Source organism: Cervus elaphus, chromosome 5 (genome assembly GCF_910594005.1).
Source record: "Cervus elaphus chromosome 5, mCerEla1.1, whole genome shotgun sequence".
Lineage (NCBI taxonomy): Eukaryota > Metazoa > Chordata > Mammalia > Artiodactyla > Cervidae > Cervus > Cervus elaphus.
This window is the reverse complement of record NC_057819.1, coordinates 86,376,623-86,395,031: the sequence shown is the minus strand read 5'-3', so window position 1 is coordinate 86,395,031 and position 18,409 is coordinate 86,376,623. Positions and strand designations below refer to the sequence as shown.

General features: G+C 40.9%; 1 protein-coding gene and 1 non-coding gene across 8 annotated transcripts in view; one reads left to right on the top strand and one right to left on the bottom strand.

Moving 5' to 3' along the window:
• The window catches only part of ACACA (acetyl-CoA carboxylase alpha), a 276,125-nt gene that overhangs the window by 190,196 nt on the left and 67,520 nt on the right, over window positions 1-18,409 (top strand). For all 7 annotated transcript variants that reach the window (XM_043902905.1, XM_043902907.1, XM_043902908.1 and 4 more), the window contains one exon: window positions 14,826-15,095. In XM_043902905.1, the coding sequence (XP_043758840.1) occupies window positions 14,826-15,095 (270 nt within the window). The remainder of the gene's footprint in view (window positions 1-14,825; window positions 15,096-18,409) is intronic.
• TRNAG-CCC lies at window positions 9,723-9,795 on the bottom strand. Its single transcript has one exon. It is a non-coding gene; the product is annotated as a tRNA-Gly (tRNA).

Below are 18,409 nucleotides of genomic sequence, written 5' to 3'. Positions count from 1 at the left end.
ATTTTTCTATGATAAAAGCCTTTAAATATTTCTTGATGTTTTTTCTTATTTGGATCCTTACTGGTGTATGGTTTTTAGTATGTTTTTTGTGCTCAGGTAATTTGATCTAGTGCTGTTGTGAGCATGGGGAATTTTTTCTTCGTAAAAGGGCTCCATCAGAACCAGAAGTTTAAACATCAAAGGAGGTAACAGAGAACCCGTGACTCATGCGTTTTTAGCTTTCGATTCCTTTTTCCTCTATAACACTGTTAATAATGATGTATAGTCATATTCTGCCCCATGCATTGAGATTCTTCCTGATTCTAACTGTGCTTCTAAAGTACAGTTATAACAACAAGGATAACAGTAGTAATAAGCCTAAAATGAGATATGTTATTTTAACCTTAGAAATCATCCCTGGATAAAACTGGTCCCTTAGAAGGAGTAATCTCTACCTGAGTGTTCACCATAAACAGACTGGGTAGACCTTCGGAGATAAATGCAATTATTTCCCGTTTTATTCAATATCTTTTTTTCAAAAAATTTTGCTAAACGTACAAGGTGCATGACTATTTATTAAGTATACCGGAGCTGCCAAATTTAGATTGTTTGATATTAAGATGGACACAAGCATTGGACCCAATGGAGGATGTCAGACTTGCAGGAGTTCTAATCTAATGCCTCAACAGATAGCAAAAGTGAGAGGCTAGGGAGGAAGGATGTATTGAATTTTGACAAGAGTAGGTATATGTGTACTTGTTAACACACAGTTGCAGCAGAGGTTTATGCCACTGTGTGTAGCATCTGCTTAGTGAAGCCTTCAGCAGAAAGAAAATCCTCATTGTGCTAGACTTAAATTCTGATTCATTGAACAGTATCGTCTTCAGGAATGGAAGGCACCCTTGTGAACATGGGACTGAGAGAAAAACGCTTTTAACTACTGTAATTAAAACACAAAATGAGATTTTTGGCCACGTGAAAGCTAGCCACAGCACCGGATAAAACCTCTTGCCACGATCTTTCTGTCCTGCTTTCTCTCTGCTCTCATTCTGCGTTTGAGCGAGTAGAGACTGGGGGAATAGTGAAGTCCCAGAGGGACAGAGCTCTGTTCTTGCTGAAATTACAAGCACAGAGCTGCCTGGGCATGAACATGTAGTGTTTACTCTGCCAGTATGAATACAAATAGTCTTATTATACGGACTCTGTACCCAAAGACACCCACCCACCCACACACACACACACGCACACACACACGCATAAAAAAAAAATTTTAAGGTTTTTTTTTTTTAACCCTTTAAAGACTCAACAAACCTGGGTGGAAAAGGGATGTCTTAACGGCACAGGACTATGGTTGTGAGCAGCAGACCATGTGTTTCCCTTTGCTCAGTGGTTTAATAATGATCTTGAAATCTAGAAATCTAATTGTATTAAAATTTTTTTTCTTTTTGCTTTTCGTCAGTTTTGCCTTTCATCTTGTCCCACTCTTCTCCCTCCTCAGTTGCCTGTTTTCTTTGTCCTCTTTTCCTTTCCATCAAATGACTGAGTAGGATTGAAGCTGAGCATCAGCTTGCTGTTTGAGCCCTTGAACTCTGGAGCAGTTAGTGACTACTGCCCGGCATGGCTGGTGAAGTCAGTCAGTGGCCAGCGCTAGATTATAGGGCCCCCACATGACAGGAATGAGGTCGGGGTTATTAGTATCAGACTCTGTTACCGAGAGCTGGAACGTACAATGGAGCATGTCCACTGAGAGACTGACCAGTCTGAAGATGGAATTTCAGCAGTCAGAACTCAGAGGGACAGCCTTGCCCAAGAGATGAGCGGGTGGCAGGGGGATATATTTCCTTGTGCCGAGCCCAGTTTTATCAGGGCAAGTTGACTTTCAGCAATTGCCATTTAATTTTCTTTGGCCAAGAGACAACTTTGTCATGAGTCTGGCACTCTACATATTACCCCAAGAATGATGTGAGGGGAAGGAAAAGAGCTCATGCTGATGAGGAAGCAAATCGGTCTGATCTCAAAGAGAATGGGCATCTGAACGGAGCCTTGAGAAATAGTTTTATTAAAGACAGAGATAAAAAAATGACCTGTTAATGTTCCAGGAGCCAAGGTGCGATGTAAAAGCATCGATGCTACATAGACATTAAATCATCATAATTGGTGTTCTCCAGAGGTGGCGGCTCCACCAGGTCATCATGGTGGGTGATACCTTGAAGGACTGGAGTTTCTGGGTTTCAAAGCCAGCCCACGGATATAAGGCATACAAGTAAAACAAGAGATTCCTGCAGAGTTTCCCCATGAATTGAGATGCTTCTCCCCATAATGAAAGGCAGAAAGCCTGCACTTACCAGACCATCGGCTAGGTGGGTAGCCAGTCTTTCTCCCCAATTTTTTTTTTCCAGGACAGTAAATAGGTAAAAATGGTGATGGGACCAGAACTTGGAACAATTCAGTTCCATTTAGTTTTAGGGAACTTGTTTGCCATTTGAGGAAGAATATTGGCTGTTTCAGCAGAGATGTGACCTGCATTTTGAACACTGTGGCTGTGTAAAAGCAAGAGAGAGAGAGCTTTTCTGAGGTGGTGTTAGCTGCTGTCTCTTTTCTATTTTCCTAGTTGTCCCTTTCCCATCGAGAGATGTAACTGAAGGAATGCCACCTTATGCATGATGAAAGCTATAGGAGAATACATTTTTCTCATTGTCAGATTTTGAATGGCATTGCATTTAGTATGAATTTAGAGTAGGAATAAAAAAGATGTAGACCAAATCTGTGAATTGTGTTCCTTGCAAATAGCTCCAAAGATGAGTTGTCTAGGATTTTTTTTTTTGTTCTAATAGTTTCAAGTAAAGAAGAAAATTGAGGAAAATGTGATTGCAACATAGACTAAACTGATTTCACGCTTCTGTGATGGGACTGTATGTAAATACCCAGCTGGATGAATATGTGCTGTTGAACCTGGATACAAAAGACGTGCAGCTAACCAACAGTTGCACTTTCACCACTTCTCAATTTGGGGGGAATTGTTTTCTTTTTCCTGCCAGTTTGCTAATCTGTTTTGATCATTTAGTGGAAGCTGTAATTGCAGGTGGGAACATTTTGAGTAACAGTTCACAATCCAAGGCAGCTGCTTTTCGCACCAAATCCTGTTATTAAAAAGCTCAGGCTAAGATCAAGCCAACGGCTGATAACCGACTTGACGGAGAACAACTTAACTTTGCCCAGAAGGACAAAGAAAGCACTGGCCTTCTTGAAACTGAGTTCTTACTTATTCTGAAATGTTATTAGCATCCTTTTATTAAATTTCCTTAAACTGCTCTGTGAACTACATGATGAATCTCCAAACCAGGCAATGATGAAAGATACAATAGACAGGTACCTTTTATAGCAAAATTAGTGTGGATAGAAATGAGGGCCCTGTTATCCTTACTGTTTCAGAACACAGGCTTTTTAACAATATTAATCCATCCATTCCCTCTCATTAGTCCTGTCATAATGAAAAACAGTGATAAGAAGATGATGCTGTGTCTAGAAGCAGTTATAATAATTAGGTTTAGGATGTGTACTCTGAAAAGGATTGGTAGTTAGAGACTGGAATTCTTGCGTGGCACTTCATTATTTCCTTAAACTTTTTTCTGGGGGTTAAGTGTGTTTCAAATTGAATGCAATTTAATGGTCACCTCCACATACAGACTACCAGGCTTAAAACTGTAGTGGCTCCAAGACTTCGTTTTTTCAGACGGGCACTAGGTGTCAGGGTTTTTCCTTCTCAGCAGTCTAGCATTCAGATGGGCCTCCTGAATTGTCCTGCGTTGGGAGGCAAATCTAGTGATAGCCTTCTCTTTTTTTCAGTTGGTCTGGTAGGCTTTACCTCATTTTCCTAGAATGTGCCATTGCATTTTTAACCCTTTGGGTGGAGATCTGTTGAATCTTATATTATGACTGCACATTTTCACGGGAAACATTTTTTTTAGGGGATGATTGAAGAGGGAAAAAAGTAGTATAAATTAAAGTTGAAAGGCTCGCTGCCATTCTGACTGGTATCTTGGTTTCAGCTCTGCTTTATATTCTGAGGAATGAAATGGTGGCGATTAGGAATTCAGTTCTAAAACTGCTCAGCCCAGCCCACATTTAGTTGTCATGTAATTGTTGGCAAAGCATTGTTGTCCAGTTCTACCAAAGTATAAGCATCTCTTTGATTTTTTTTACTACAAAATATTGCAAGCCTATGGAAAAATTGGAAGAGAGATATGATAAATATCCCTGCATGTATTGACTAGCTTAAACAAATTTTACCATTTTGACCCTGCGCCTCACTGATTTTTTGCCATAGTCCTTTGAAATAGCTCATTTGAGTATAAAAACAAAAATAAAACATAGGAGTTGGGTAAGGAAGTTGGTAAGCTTATCTAAGTCTGAAAGATTGGAAGAAATTAATTAGTAGATCCATTTTGACAGTTCTTAGGCTGGACCTCTTAACCCAAAGGACCTCTTATTTTAGAAAAAACACCATAACCCTCTATCTTAATTCACTTGGTTGACATTTTCCATACCCTCAAAGGAATTGCTTGGGCTTTCCTCGACTCTGCTCCTAGTGAACCCATTATCCTTTGAAACTGACTAGAAAGAGCATTTGTGGGCTTGAGTATGGAAAGCGTTGACCATTTCTCATGCAAACAAAACCCAAATATTTTTCTAGTTTAACATTAGGCCTTTGCATATTGTTTTACTCGATTAAACCTCAGAATAGCTTCAGAATGGGAAGCTGATTTGAGTGTATTTTACTGTGCTTTTGTCTTATTCCTTTGAAATCAGTTTACCTTTTCATGCTGGGTGTGGAAATTGAGTCCATATCAGTTGTTTAGATATGTGTTGGAAAAGAGGCATGTTTGTATTGTAGCATGCTGAAGGTGAGCTGTGAAATAGACCTGAGAAAAGCAGATCTGAAAAACAGGATCATGGTCTGTGCACTGATTGTTCAAGTTATAAAAAGAGACTAATGGTCCTTGCCACCAATCCGTCCCTGAAGATGGAAGTGTGTTTGTAAGTGCTTTGAGATCCTCAGCAGAAAACTATCACATTCCACTGATGACATATAAACATTCATACTTTGCACTTACCTTTTTTTCATCAAGGACTTTAAAAAACCAATTTTGAATCCTTTTAGCCTAGCAAGATAGGAATTTCAAGTATGGAAAAAGACATGAAATACATGGTAAGATAGCTTTATTTAAAATTATTGTGTACATTTCTTCTTTTAGCCTCTAAGTGAGCATGTTCAGTTATAATTCTTTGAAATGATCTTCAGGACCAAAGTTGAGTCCCTCATGAGAAAAATAGGCTAATTTTGAAAGCTAGGTCTTCCTGCCATGGAATTACTTCTAATGAATTCCTAACTCTTTGGGGATGTGTATAGTTTTCTTCAAATTCCCTCCTAATGCCTGTTTTTGGAGGTGGAGATTTCTCACTGATTCTGACTCATTTCACTAGTAGCAAACCAAGGCCCAATGAACCTGACTAACTTGGGAAATCCTGATGTAGCCCTTGGCCAACCAAAGTGGCACTTGCGGAGAGGGCCCCTCAGTGCCTTTCCAAAAGTAAGTCCTGGGACTTCCCTGGTGGTCCAGTGGCTAAGATTTTTACCCTCCAGTGCCAGGGGCATGGGTTTGATCCCTGCTTGGGGAGTTGAGATCCCACATGCCTCGTGGCCAGAAAAACAACAAAAAAAAACCCATAAAAGCAATATTGTAACAAATTCAATAAAGACTTTTTAAAAAATGGTCCACAGCAAAGAAAATCTTAAAAAAAAAAAAAGCAAATCCTAAAGATAGCCTTTAAACAAAAGGATGTACTTGCTAGCATTTTCATACATCTTAATTTTTAAGACTTTATGGAAAAAGGCTGTGATATAGCACCGTACGACAAGTAATTTTACAGCTCCAACTCAAGGCAGTAATGAGCATCAGGACAGCCACAGATGACGCCCGAGGGTGAGGTGCGGGGTGGCGCGCCAGAGCTCAGCATGCGTTTAGACGGTTTCTAGGTGAGGCTTCCTCAGCTGTTGTGGGCCAGCTTGGTTGACTTCCCTGTCACACCAGTTTCTCCGGGGCCCCGTTTCTCAACACCACTGACTTGTATGTGCTCCTTTGCCTGTATGTTTTAAAATGAGTATGTGTATTAAAACATTTTGTGTGTATGTATTAAAATCAGTGTGGTTTCATGTACATAGATAGTACAGGAAAAAATGATTCCCCTGTTTAAAATGATTACTTCTAATCTTTGGTAACATTTCTGAAGAATTAGCCCTCTGAGAAGAAAGTTTTTTTGCTCCCAAAATGATATTTTTCTTGTCCTTTCATCGCTTTTGAGGGTTGAGGTAAGTTTGTTCAGCCATTTTTTAATTATCCAAGCATGAAAAAAAAGAGTTTTTCAGCTGTTAAGGAAATTGTTTTCAGCTCTTTTATGTGATCATATGACACTAGGCAATGGAACATGATATCCAGCAGATAATACAATATGGAGAGGCATTGACATTATTTTCACCATGGTTTTTCTGAATGGCACAGATTAAGTCAAATATTATAATTCCCTATGGTTTAAAAATGCACCTTTTAAGACCTATACAGTATTTTCTAATATTTCATGAGGTATTTTTTTCTCATGAGGTTCTGAGTCTAAATTGCAATTATTTTTTGGTAGTATCAGTTAAAAGTGAAGATTTAATACTCTACCCAACATACAAAAGCAAGGAGGAAAGGTAGCATTTTGTTATCTGTCTGAAAAGGAACTCAAGTTCAGCTTCCTTCTCTCTGGATCTTCATTTTTTTACCTTCATGATGCAGAGGCTGCCTACATCTGTTTTGGCTCTCGTGTTCTAGGATTCTTTGTATATCTGCCCAAGGACCTTGTTGGATGGTCATCTTCCTGGCATTAGCGACAGAAGCACAAAAGTCACTGGAGGCTTTGCCAGAAACACTCAACTTTTAGATTGTCAGCATGGAAAATAAAGGTTCAGTGTCTCAGCCACAATCTAACCTGTATCTAAATCCATATAGAAAGATATTATTATAGCTGAACTCAAAAGTGTGGAGATACAAGAAATGCAGGCGAGGCAAAGACATTCCCTTTCTGCTTCCCACGGCATAGCTAGACTTGATGAATGCTTCTTACATCCCTGAAAACAAATTCCTGTCCTGTTCTGCCCCTTAGTTTTCCCTTCAGATTTCTTTATTGAGCTTAACATTGTTGTTTTACTTTGTGACAACAGCAGCTTTGGAAAGCACAGGTGGGCACGTGTGCATATGTACACTTGCACATGCTATTCACACTGATAGTACAATTAATGTGGATGTCAATTTGGGTGTTAATTTTGGGTCATGATTAGTGTTGACACTTTGTGTCAGACTAATGGCATTTATGGGCACCATCAGAATAAATGTTAATGTTATCATGTTTTTATTATCTGTTATAGTAACATTAAACCAAGGTCCTCCCAGGAGAAAAAAATACATATATGGATAGATAGATAATGCCTTTCTGTATCGCTGGTGTTACTCAGCGAGAAAATGACATCTCAGGGCAGAATCCTAATCACTGTTTGGAGCATCAGAAATAATGATCACCTCTGATCGGAGGTTGTGAATAATTCATTCGGTTTGATTTTCACGTCCTGTCCAGTGATACTTTTCAAACCAAATGTGTTTCTACAGGAAAATAATGGTCCCACTTCTTATGGAAATACTGTGGCACAAATCATTTTACCCACATAAAAACAGTTAAATAAGACTGTTCTCTTCTGCCTGCCTTCTCCTCCCCAGCCCCCTCCTCTCTCCTCGGTGCGTGTTTATTCCAGGATCCGACTGTGGCCAAAGAAATATTTTCTTCTTTAGAACTTATATAAAGAAAACAAATATTTATTTCTGCTTATCCTCACTTTATTCGCTGTAACCCTTTTGACCCTCTTCCCTTTCTCACTTTAAGGTAATTAGTTTAGGTGGATAATCCTGCACCTAAGAAATCTGCTAATTGGAACGCTCTGTTATCAAAAATAATCTGAAACTAGATGTTTTTTAAAATAATGAATTATGGCTATCCTAATGAAACTCTAATTGGCCGTAAGTGCCTAGAAGCATTGGGTGCGTCTGTGCCTGGGTGACACAGTGGTCAGAGAAGTCTGTGCACTGCCAGGGCCCCAAAGCCTGAGTCTGAGACTCCTGAGGCCGCACACCCACCCACTCTCCCCATCGCGTCTCAGGCTACGTCTTCTCCTTTTGTTGTTTCCTTAGCTGTCCGTCCTGGAGTGTCCATTTCACTAGGTTTCATTGCATAGAAACATTGGAGGGGGAGAGGGGCTGAAAACAAGGGAATTGAGAGATGGAGTTTCCTTCAGTTGTTAATATACAAGGCAGCTTGGCTTTAGGTGAAATCAGTGAATGTCATATTCCTGATCACATTATCATACTTGTGTATGCTTTTATATGACAGTTACAGAATTTTCAATATAATATATTCCATTGTGTGTATAATATAGACCCTGTCCATATAAAGTAATTTGACTGAGAAACTTAACGGTGTCCTAATTAAACGGGAGGCAAATATGACTGTCTTCTGAAGTAATGACCCAATCCTCTGAGACAAAGCTATTCTTAGATAGAATATTTTGATTCATTTCTCCTGAATGTTGTGACCCTTTCCCCCGCCCCCCCCCCCCCATGCCGCCTCTAAATCGAACAAGAGCGGAGGGAAGCGCTTTTCAACCTAGTTTTCATCATCAGACAGAAAGTATTTTGCATTCAGAAACCATTTCCAGTATCAAATTCAATTCTGTCAAGTGATTAGTTGAGTTGGGTAGAGAATAATTTAAACACACGAAGCTGGGACGGCCGTGGTGCTTCTGCACTGGAGGACAGCGGTTGCTGGGCTCAGGTTGCAAGCCCCTTTCCGGCGACTGCGCGTGGCAGTGTGGGTTATTGTGTTACACGGCTCCGCAGCTGACACAGACCTGCGTCTGTTGACACCGTGTGTTCCTCCCCAGGACCGCTGGAAGAAACGGGAGCGGGCGAACTGATACCCTGCCTGCCTATCAGTGGCAAACGTCCTTTTATGTACATATGCTTACAAAGCTCTTTAGCCCCCTTCAAGATGAAAGGCTCTGTATAAATATGAGCTTTCGATTTTAGTACATGTTTGTAATACATGGGGTACAGTCCTAAATATGTATTTAGCTGATAGGCACTGTTCTTGTCTATTGTACAAATATTGACGTTAAAAGTATAAATATGTATTTAACCATCAGACCAGAAAAACACTGAAGCAGTTACTTCTCAGGTAGAGATATTAATATTGTATAAACCTATATATGCATATGTTTACATTATACCACATCAGTGCAGAGCATTTCTTTAAAAAAAAAAAGTCGATGAGAGCCCCAACAGAGTTCTTGATGTTCTGCTTCCTTTAAGGTGAGTCCTGATTTTAAATTTTCATGTGTTTATTCCCTTCTTTCTAATTTTATATAAATGTGATCTGTTGTAGTGTAAGTAAAACCTGGAGTCAGTTCCTCTCAAGCCTGAGAAATCTATTAGGTTGGTGAGATTTTTTTTTTTTCTCCACTATGAAAATGTTCAAATGCACACTGAAATAGAGTTAATATATAAGCTCCCATGTACCTATTACCCAGTGAAGAAATATTTTGTAGTTTTATTTTTTTCTTAATTTTTTTTTGTACCCTACAACATACGGGACCTTAGTTCCCCAACCAGGGATTGAACCTGTGTCCCCTGCATTGGGAGTGCAGAGTCTTAGCCACTGGACCACCAGGGAAGTCCCATCTCCCTCTTTCAATTTATAAAATTTTTAAGTTATCAAGGCATAAGCATATTTGAAGAAATTTGGAAAATGGAAAAAAATTCAAAGTCCCATCATCCTAAATTACCATCCCATTGTGCTGTTTTCTTTATTTCTATTCCTTCTACTCCCCAACATGCTTTGCTTTCAGAGATAGAGAGTGTGTGTATATGTATGTGTCTGTGTGTTGTAACACTGTGTGCTTACAATATGCCAGGTAAGATTCTAAGATTTAACATGTATTTGTCTTCACAGCAGACTGGGTTTTTATTACCCCATTTTACTGATGAGGAAATTCAGGTATATAGAGATTAATATCTTACCTAAGGTTATGTGGCTAGAAAACTGACTGAACTTCTATTCTGTCAGAGTCAGATTCCATTAGATTCAGACTCCTTGCATCTGGTTTCTGAATCTGTGTTCTTAACCACTACCCCGCTTTTCCTCTCAGTTACTAGAGTATACATGCAATTTTGTTATCCTTAGTTGTTGTTAAGTCACTCAGTCATGCCTGATTCTTTGAGGTCCCATGGACTACAGCACGCCAGGCTTCCCTGTCGTTTACTGTCTCCCAGAGTTTGCCCAGACTTAAATCCATTGAGTTGATGATGCCATCCAACCATTTCATCCTCTGCTGCCCCCTTCTCCTGCTGCCCTCAGTCTTCCCCAGCATCAGGGTCTTTTCCAGTGAGTCGACTCTTTGCATCAGGTGTCCAAAGTATTAGAGCTTCAGCTTCAGCATCAGTCCTTCCAGTGACTATTCAGGGTTGATTTCCTTTAGGATTGACTGGTTTGATCTCCTTGCTGTCTTCTTAAAATTAAGCATTACATCATGGGTATTTTAAAGATACTATTCGTAATTTTATAAGGCTGTTCAGAACACTAGCAATAACCCCACTAGTCAATATATTCCCTTGAGAAAAGTTTTTATCATGACATTTGTTTTTTCCATTTTATCTTAATGTTAGATTTACAGAAATGTTATAAAAATCATAGAGTTCCCATTTTTAATCTTCACCCAGCTTCCCCTAACATTAACCTCTTATATAACCATGGTATAATTTTAAAAACTAAGAAATTAACATTGGTACAATACTGTTAAATAAAATATCGACTTTGTTTTGGGTTTCACCAGTTTTTTTTTTTTTTTTTTTACTAATGTCCTTTTTCTGTTCCAGGATCCAACCCATACATTGCATTTAGTTGTCAGTGATGTTTATGTTTGTGTCACAATTGATGTTTATCTTTCCGTATTGTTTCAGCTAAGTGCAGTGGCACCAGTCTGGAACATAGTTCCTTAATTTCTCTAGTAAAGGTAAATGTGACTCATACCTTGAAGAGTAAGTTATTCATTCTAGGTATAAGGACAAGTTATTTCATTCCTCCGTGCCTTGGTTTTCTTATGGTAATCATAATGGTTTTTTAAGTTAATAATGATAATAGCTACTATTTGAAGACTTTATATGCCCGGCTCGGTACTAATTTAATATGATGTTCCTCTCAACAGTCCCTCCAGAAGGATACTGTTATCCCCACTTTATAATTAGAAAAATTGAGGCTACACAAGGTTATGTGACTTGTCCGAAGCTCTACAACTTATCCAAGGCTATACAACTGAACCAAGACAGACTTTACGGTTTAATCTCTTAACTATTATCAGTATTTGTTAGCATTTATAATATCATTTGACTTCCCTGGTGGCTCAGATGGTAAAGCGTCTGCCTACAATGTGGGAGACCCGGGTTCGATCCCTGGGTCGGGAAGATCCTCTGGAGAAGGAAATGGCAACCCACTCCAGTACTCTTGCCTGGAAAATCCCATGGATGGAGGAGCCTGGTAGGCTACAGTTCATGGGGTTGCAATGAGTTGTACACGACTGAGCGACTTCACTTTCACTTTCTATAGTGTCATACAGCATAAGTGTTCAGATGATGGTAGCAATTATTCTTATTATTTTTAAAAAATAAAACATTTTAATCATATTTTAGTACTGTTTCTCTATGATCCCTAGAGATAAATTGTGGATGATGTTCTAGGCTCTTCGTGTTGAGTATTTTCCAGCTATCATTTTAAAAATGAAATGACTGTGGAACTAGCAAATATTTATTACTTCCGTATTATGTGTAGGAATGTGTAGGAGTCCTGCTATGTGATGAAGCAGATGATATGACAATTCAAGCTGACAGACTAAAAGCAGTCCTAATCCATATATGAATAATTATCAAATGAATTCTCTACATGAAGTTCTTAGTAGGAGATCTGGGAAGAGAGGAATCACCTTAGACTAGGGGAAGCTTTCTGAGGAAATGGAATTTGAGTGAACTTTTATGGAATGGGTAAAATTTGGATAGGTTGAGAGGAAAGACAAAGGAAAACTTCATATGGTAAAATTAATATTCTAGATTACTGCTTCTAATAGTTTTTCATCAAACCCATAGGTAATATTAATTTTGTACATGGGGACTTTGAATCTTAATGAAGTTAAGTGAATTTCCCAGGGTCACAGTTAATAAATGGCAGGACTTAGATGTGGATCCAAATCTGTTTGATTCCCCAGCCCTACCTTCAACATTATGTATCCCATCATTTGGTTAGCAGTAAAATCTAATTTTTAATATGAGTTAAATTTAAATGTATGTAAATATATGTGTAAATATATTTAAATTTAGATATTTAAATTAGATTTAAATTTTAAAAATTGAGCAACAGATGCTTCCTTACATACTTATCCATTGTGCTTATTCAACACTCAATCAAAAAGGAATCTGACTGCGCCGAGACTCAGACAGCACTCTCTGTCCTGTACTGGTGCTGTTTAAGTGGGGAGGGGCCAGTCGATGAGGAACACACTTTGGGAAGACATTGATAAAGAGTAGCCTGTTCTTGCTGCTGCTGTATTGACACCTAATTAGAAGTCAATATTGTCAGCATAATGACCTGGCCAATTGCTGAACTGACTGCCTAAGTGACACAGAGTCCCCAGGTAATAGCCAAAGATAAGAGTGTTATTTGCTTGCCCAGTGCCACTCGGAACATAGTGTTTGCATTAGGATGCAAATGCTCAAGTAGATTCTTCCAGGCTTGTATCTAAGTGGCTCTGGCCTAGGTAGCAGAGGTTAATATATCATAAAATTTGGTGTAAAACCCAACCTCCCCAATTACAAATGTGTTCACAGGAAATAGCTTTTCCTTCTGAAAAGCAAAAGAAGTGTTGGGTTTTAGAGGGCCACATGAGAAGGCAGTTAAAATATTTTTCTCCACACAGGCATTATATTGATCAGTTTCTTAAAAAAAAAAAACAACCAAAATTAACCTGATATTTGGAGTTTCTCTGTGCTATTTTTTTGGATGATCTGTTTCTTCTTCCTCTTCTCTGTCTTTAATGAGCAGATGGTGTAATCCTGCCTTACTTCCGAAGGTGATTGGATTTTTATCCATTTTGATTTGTATTTGGCCAATGGTATATATTAAATAGCTTATATTTATCTGTGGATGTTTCATATATATATTTCTTAATGCTGAGAATCACAAATAGCTGTGTGGAAAGCTTCAACCAGCCTGATTACAGCGGATGTGCAATTGGATTGAAGAATGTGTACTCAAGAGCTTATGATCACTGGCCCGGTTGAGTCTGGGTGATGCATGTGGCTTTCCAGGGATGCCGCTATTTACATCTGTTAATGGCCCTTCTTGATGGCCGGCTCCCCAATGAGGTGACACACAGCAGCCCGGGGATGAGGGCCCAAGACTGCGAATGTGGCTGGGCCCCATTAGGCAGGACCAGGAACGCTTACTGGTAGGCTTTGTGTTTGGGGGCAAGTGGTGGGGGTGGGAAGCAGGGCAGACAGAAAGAATCAGTGGGGAGAAAAAAGAATGGAAAACATTACTTATCCTGGCATAGGGAAGCAGACAGGCAGACGTGAAAAACTGCAGCCATAACTGAGGTATGAGTGAATAGAAAAGAAATGGAACTAGCGAATAAACAAGTAGAAGGATTGACTAGTTCTCATATGGAAGGGGGGGATTAAAAGAGGAGAGGGCTGTGAGGGTTTGGGAAGAGACATGTCATCCCCGCCTATTAGGTCAGTTTCATTTATTTGTGTGACTGGACAGATGCTACTGAACAGTGAGCAGAGATTTACCTATATTAGTGCAGCAAGAGGTCGGTTACTTGCATACTTGCATCCTTTGGTGCTCTGGTGTTGGGAGAAAGCAACAAGAGATGCTCAGAGGAGGCAATGTTGAGATACAGCAGTTCCTGCAGAAATAGAAGATACCTGAAGCAAACTAGTAAAGAATGCTGCCATTATTCGTATCAAATACTTGTTATTTAGTCGTTAAGTCATGTCCGATTTGTTTTGCAACCCCAGAGACTATAGCCCTCCAGGCTCCTCTGTCCATGGGATTTCTCAGGCAAGAATACTAGAGTGGATTGCCATTTCCTTTTCCAGGGGATCTTCCTGACCTAGGGATCAAACCCACATCTCCTGCATTGCAGGCGGATTCTTTACCGCTGAGCCGCAAGGGTAGCCCTATCAAATACTAGAGGACAATAAAAGGGCCCAGGCTTGTAAAAGTTGTACAGTCATGAGAGGTAATCCTCTTCCTGCTTTCCTACATGTTAAAGGTTTCTTGGAAAGAATCTCACAAAATAAGGTAATAAGTTAGGGAATCCTGGCTTAATTCCCAGGGCCACAGGATTCTTCCATACATATGCTGAGTGTATTTAGACTTTGGTTTTTCCATCTTCTTTGAGCAAACCCAAAGAAGAAATTGAGACAGCTGTGAAGTACATACATAGTAAACCAGCTGTTCTCAACATAATCTTAGGGAAGTATGCTAGAATATTTGCTCTAGTTTCCCACAGGGAGCTTGGCTCTTTAGCATTGCATATCTTTACACAAAAGTTGTGTCTGCATTCAATCTGATATCTTCAAAGAACTTGGAACAAAGTTCTGCATATAAGAAGCTTGTATTGATTTGTTTGTCTGTTTATGCCTTTGCAGATTGGCATGGTAGCTTGGAAAATGACCCTTAAGAGTCCAGAATATCCAGATGGCCGAGATATCATTGTTATTGGCAATGACATCACTTATCGAATTGGGTCCTTTGGACCCCAAGAGGATTGGCTGTTTCTCAGAGCTTCTGAACTTGCCAGGGCAGAGGGCATCCCACGCATCTATGTAGCAGCCAACAGTGGAGCAAGAATTGGACTGGCAGAGGAAATTCGTCATATGTTTCACGTGGCCTGGGTAGATCCTGAGGATCCTTACAAGGTACAGATTAAGAAAAGATAATACTTCCGATTACTTTACAGATATGTGTGTGTGTGTGTGTGTGTGTGTGTACAAAGGTTGGGGAGAAGTAGAGGTTTAAGTTCAAAAGTTAGCAACTGCACTGGAAATAAATTCTCTCTCAATATGTTCACCTAGTCTCCTCCAGCTTGGAAATAGAACACCATTTCTTGGGTTGCACTAGATGGAAATAGTAGGTGTGCATTTAATGTGAGACAAGTTAAGCCAGAATAGTATTGTTACTAATTTTGTTATTAAATTATTCCACCTTGTCTTCTAAGACATATGGTCAGTTATCAGCAAATTCTCTCAGATCCTCAGCTTCTCTGATTGTTCTCCAACCTTCTTGCCCTACTTGAAACCTGCCTGTCCTCCGAAGACTCTTATTCCCTCTTACATGGTGACTGGTTTCTCTTTCCCTTGTGCCACAGAGCCTGGAGAGAGACTTTGATGAAGAGTCCCTCCTCCTGTCTAAGGCCAATCCCACTATGTTTGGTCCTCTCCCCTCTTGCCAACTTAAGGATGTAGATCAAAGCACCTCCCCCTTCTCTCTTGTTTTTCCTTTCTGTTAGAAGAAGACACATGTCTGTGTCTTTAGCACATAGACATTGACCCCTCCAGTCACCAACCCTACCCCATTTTTTCCTTCCATTTATAGCAAGACTTCTTTTCTTTTTAAGATTTATTTGTCTTTCGGCTGCACTGGCCTGCATGCAGGCTTTCTCTAGTAGCGGCAAGTGGGGGCCCCTCCCCAGTCACCAGGCAAGGCCTTTTCATTGTGATGGCTTCTCCTGTTGCAGAGCACGCGCTCTAGAGTGCACGGACTTCAGTAGTTGCAGCGTGGGCTCGTTAGTTGTGGCTCACCGGCTTACTTGTCCTGTTTATCATATGGAATCTTCCCGGATCAGGGATCAAACTGGCGTATCCTGCATTGGCAGGTGGATTCCTTACTACTGAGCCACCAAAGGAACTCCACAGCAAGACTCCTTAAAGAGTTTCTCTTCTTGCTGTCTCCAGATCCCTTTCTCCCTCCCATCCCCTCTGGAACCCATCTCTGTTTCTCCTGCACCCACACCGTTCCACCGGAGCTGCTTATGTCAAGGTTGCCATTGATTCCATGTTGTTAAACTCTCTTGTGAACCTCACGCAGCATTTCAGCAGCATTCCATGCAGTTGGTTATTCCTTCATCCTTGAAATACTTTCTTCTCTTGGTTTCCAGGACCCCATAATCTCCTTTTTACCCTTCTAACCACTCTTTCTCAGTTTCCTTTGCTGCCTTTTACATTTTAAGAGTGTCAGGGGATGATGGAAATATTCTATATTTTGATTGTAATGGCAAATATGCACAAGTGTATACATTTGTCAGAATTCATCAAACTACAACACTTAAAACTGATGGATTTTGTTGCCTGTAAATTATGCTTCAGTAAAATTCATTTCAAAAGTGTATGAGAATTGTTGATGACCACTCTTAAGTACTTGGGCTTCCCTGGCAGCTCAGCTGGTAAAGAACCTGCCTGCAATGCAGGAGACCCTAGTTCAATTACTGGGTTGGGAAGATCTGCTGGAGAAGGGATAGGCTACCCACTGCAGTATTCTTGGGCTTCCCTTGTGGCTCAGCTAGTAAAGAATCTGCCTGCAATGTAGGAGCCCTGCGTTTGATCCCCGCGTTGGGAAGATCCCCTGGAGAAGGGAATGGCTACCCACTCCAGTCTTCTGGCCTGGAGAATTCCATGGACTATGTAGTCCATGGGGTCACAAAGAGTAGGACACGACTGAGTGACTTTCACTTTCATTATTAAGTACAGGGTTTCTTTTGGGGTGATAGAAATATCCTGGAATTAGATAGTGGTGGTGGTTGCACAACATCTGAATATACTAGAAACTACTGAATTGTACACTGTACAATGGCCATTTTATGTTAATGTGAATTTTATCTCAGATTTCTCAAATTATTTTTTAAAATGTGAGTGGAGATAGATATCAGGGTCACGAAGGCTGTGGCAGAACCAAGTCCAGGATCTCCCAGCCTCGACCCCATCAGGGCCCAGAGTCACCTCACCTGGTGCTTTGGCAAGATAGCTTTTATAGAAGGTGAGGTAGAAAGAAAAAAAGTGTTTTAAGACTTAGTCCCTGGACCCTCTCCTCTTTTCTCTATTCACCTACCCTTGGTCATCTCACTCAGTCCTCAAGATTTAAATTCCATCTATAAACTGATGAACTTCTAAATTGGTATCCTACCCCTGAACTTCAGATTCATCTGTCCGGACTCAACCTCTCTACCTGCACATCTGCCTCACCGCAGATTCTAGTCATCCTCCTTGCATTTGTTCTTCCTACAGTCTTCTCTAGCTCAGTAAATGAAACTTCTATTCTTCTGTTTATGTAACAGATCTTAGAATAATGCTTGGCCTGTCTTTCTCACATCGCACATCGTCCCTGTCAGTGAATCACGTGTACATCCAAACCTGCAAGATATACCCGGAACGCAACCCCCTCTGACCACTTCCGCTGCTGCACAGGGGTCTAGGCCCCTGTCATCTCTTACTGCGTTTATTGCGGTCGCGTCTCATTGACCTTCCTGCTTCTGGCCTTGCCCCTGCCCCTACCCAAAGTCTAGTCTCAACAGAAAGTGGAGGGCTTCCCTGGTGGCTCGGTGGTAAAGAATCTGCCTGCCAGTGCAGGAGACACAGGTTCAATCCCTGGTCCGGGAAGATCCCACATGCGGCAGCGCAGCTCAGCCCGTGCACCATGACTATTGCGCCTGTGCTCTAGAGCCCGGGAGCTGCAACCACTGCAGCCCGCACGCCCCAGAGCCCCTGCTCCACAAGAGAAGCCATGCAATGAGAAGGCCATGCGCCGCAGCTGAAGAGTAGCCCCTGCTTGCTGCAACCAGAGAAAAGCCAGCGTGGCAACGAAGACCCAGCACGACCAAAAATAAAAACGGAAAGGAAGGAAAGTGGAATGATCCAGTTAAATGTAAATCAGATCGCGACTCCAAACTTTGCTGTGATTAAGACCCTTTAAAGGCTTCCCAGCTAACTCACGTGAGGGCCAGAAACCCTGCAGTTGCCGGCAAGTCCCTCCTAGGTTGGCCCCCAGGGCCCCCGCTCTCGTCCGCTCCCGCCTCGTCCTACACCGTGGTTCCTCCACCCCCTCGCTCTGTCTTGAGCCTGCTGGGCACACTTGGCACTTTCACGCTTGTGGTTCCTTCTGCCTGGAGTGCTTTTCCGCCAGATACCCCCATATCTCACTGCCACAGCTCTTCAGGTATTGGCTCAAATGACATTTTCAG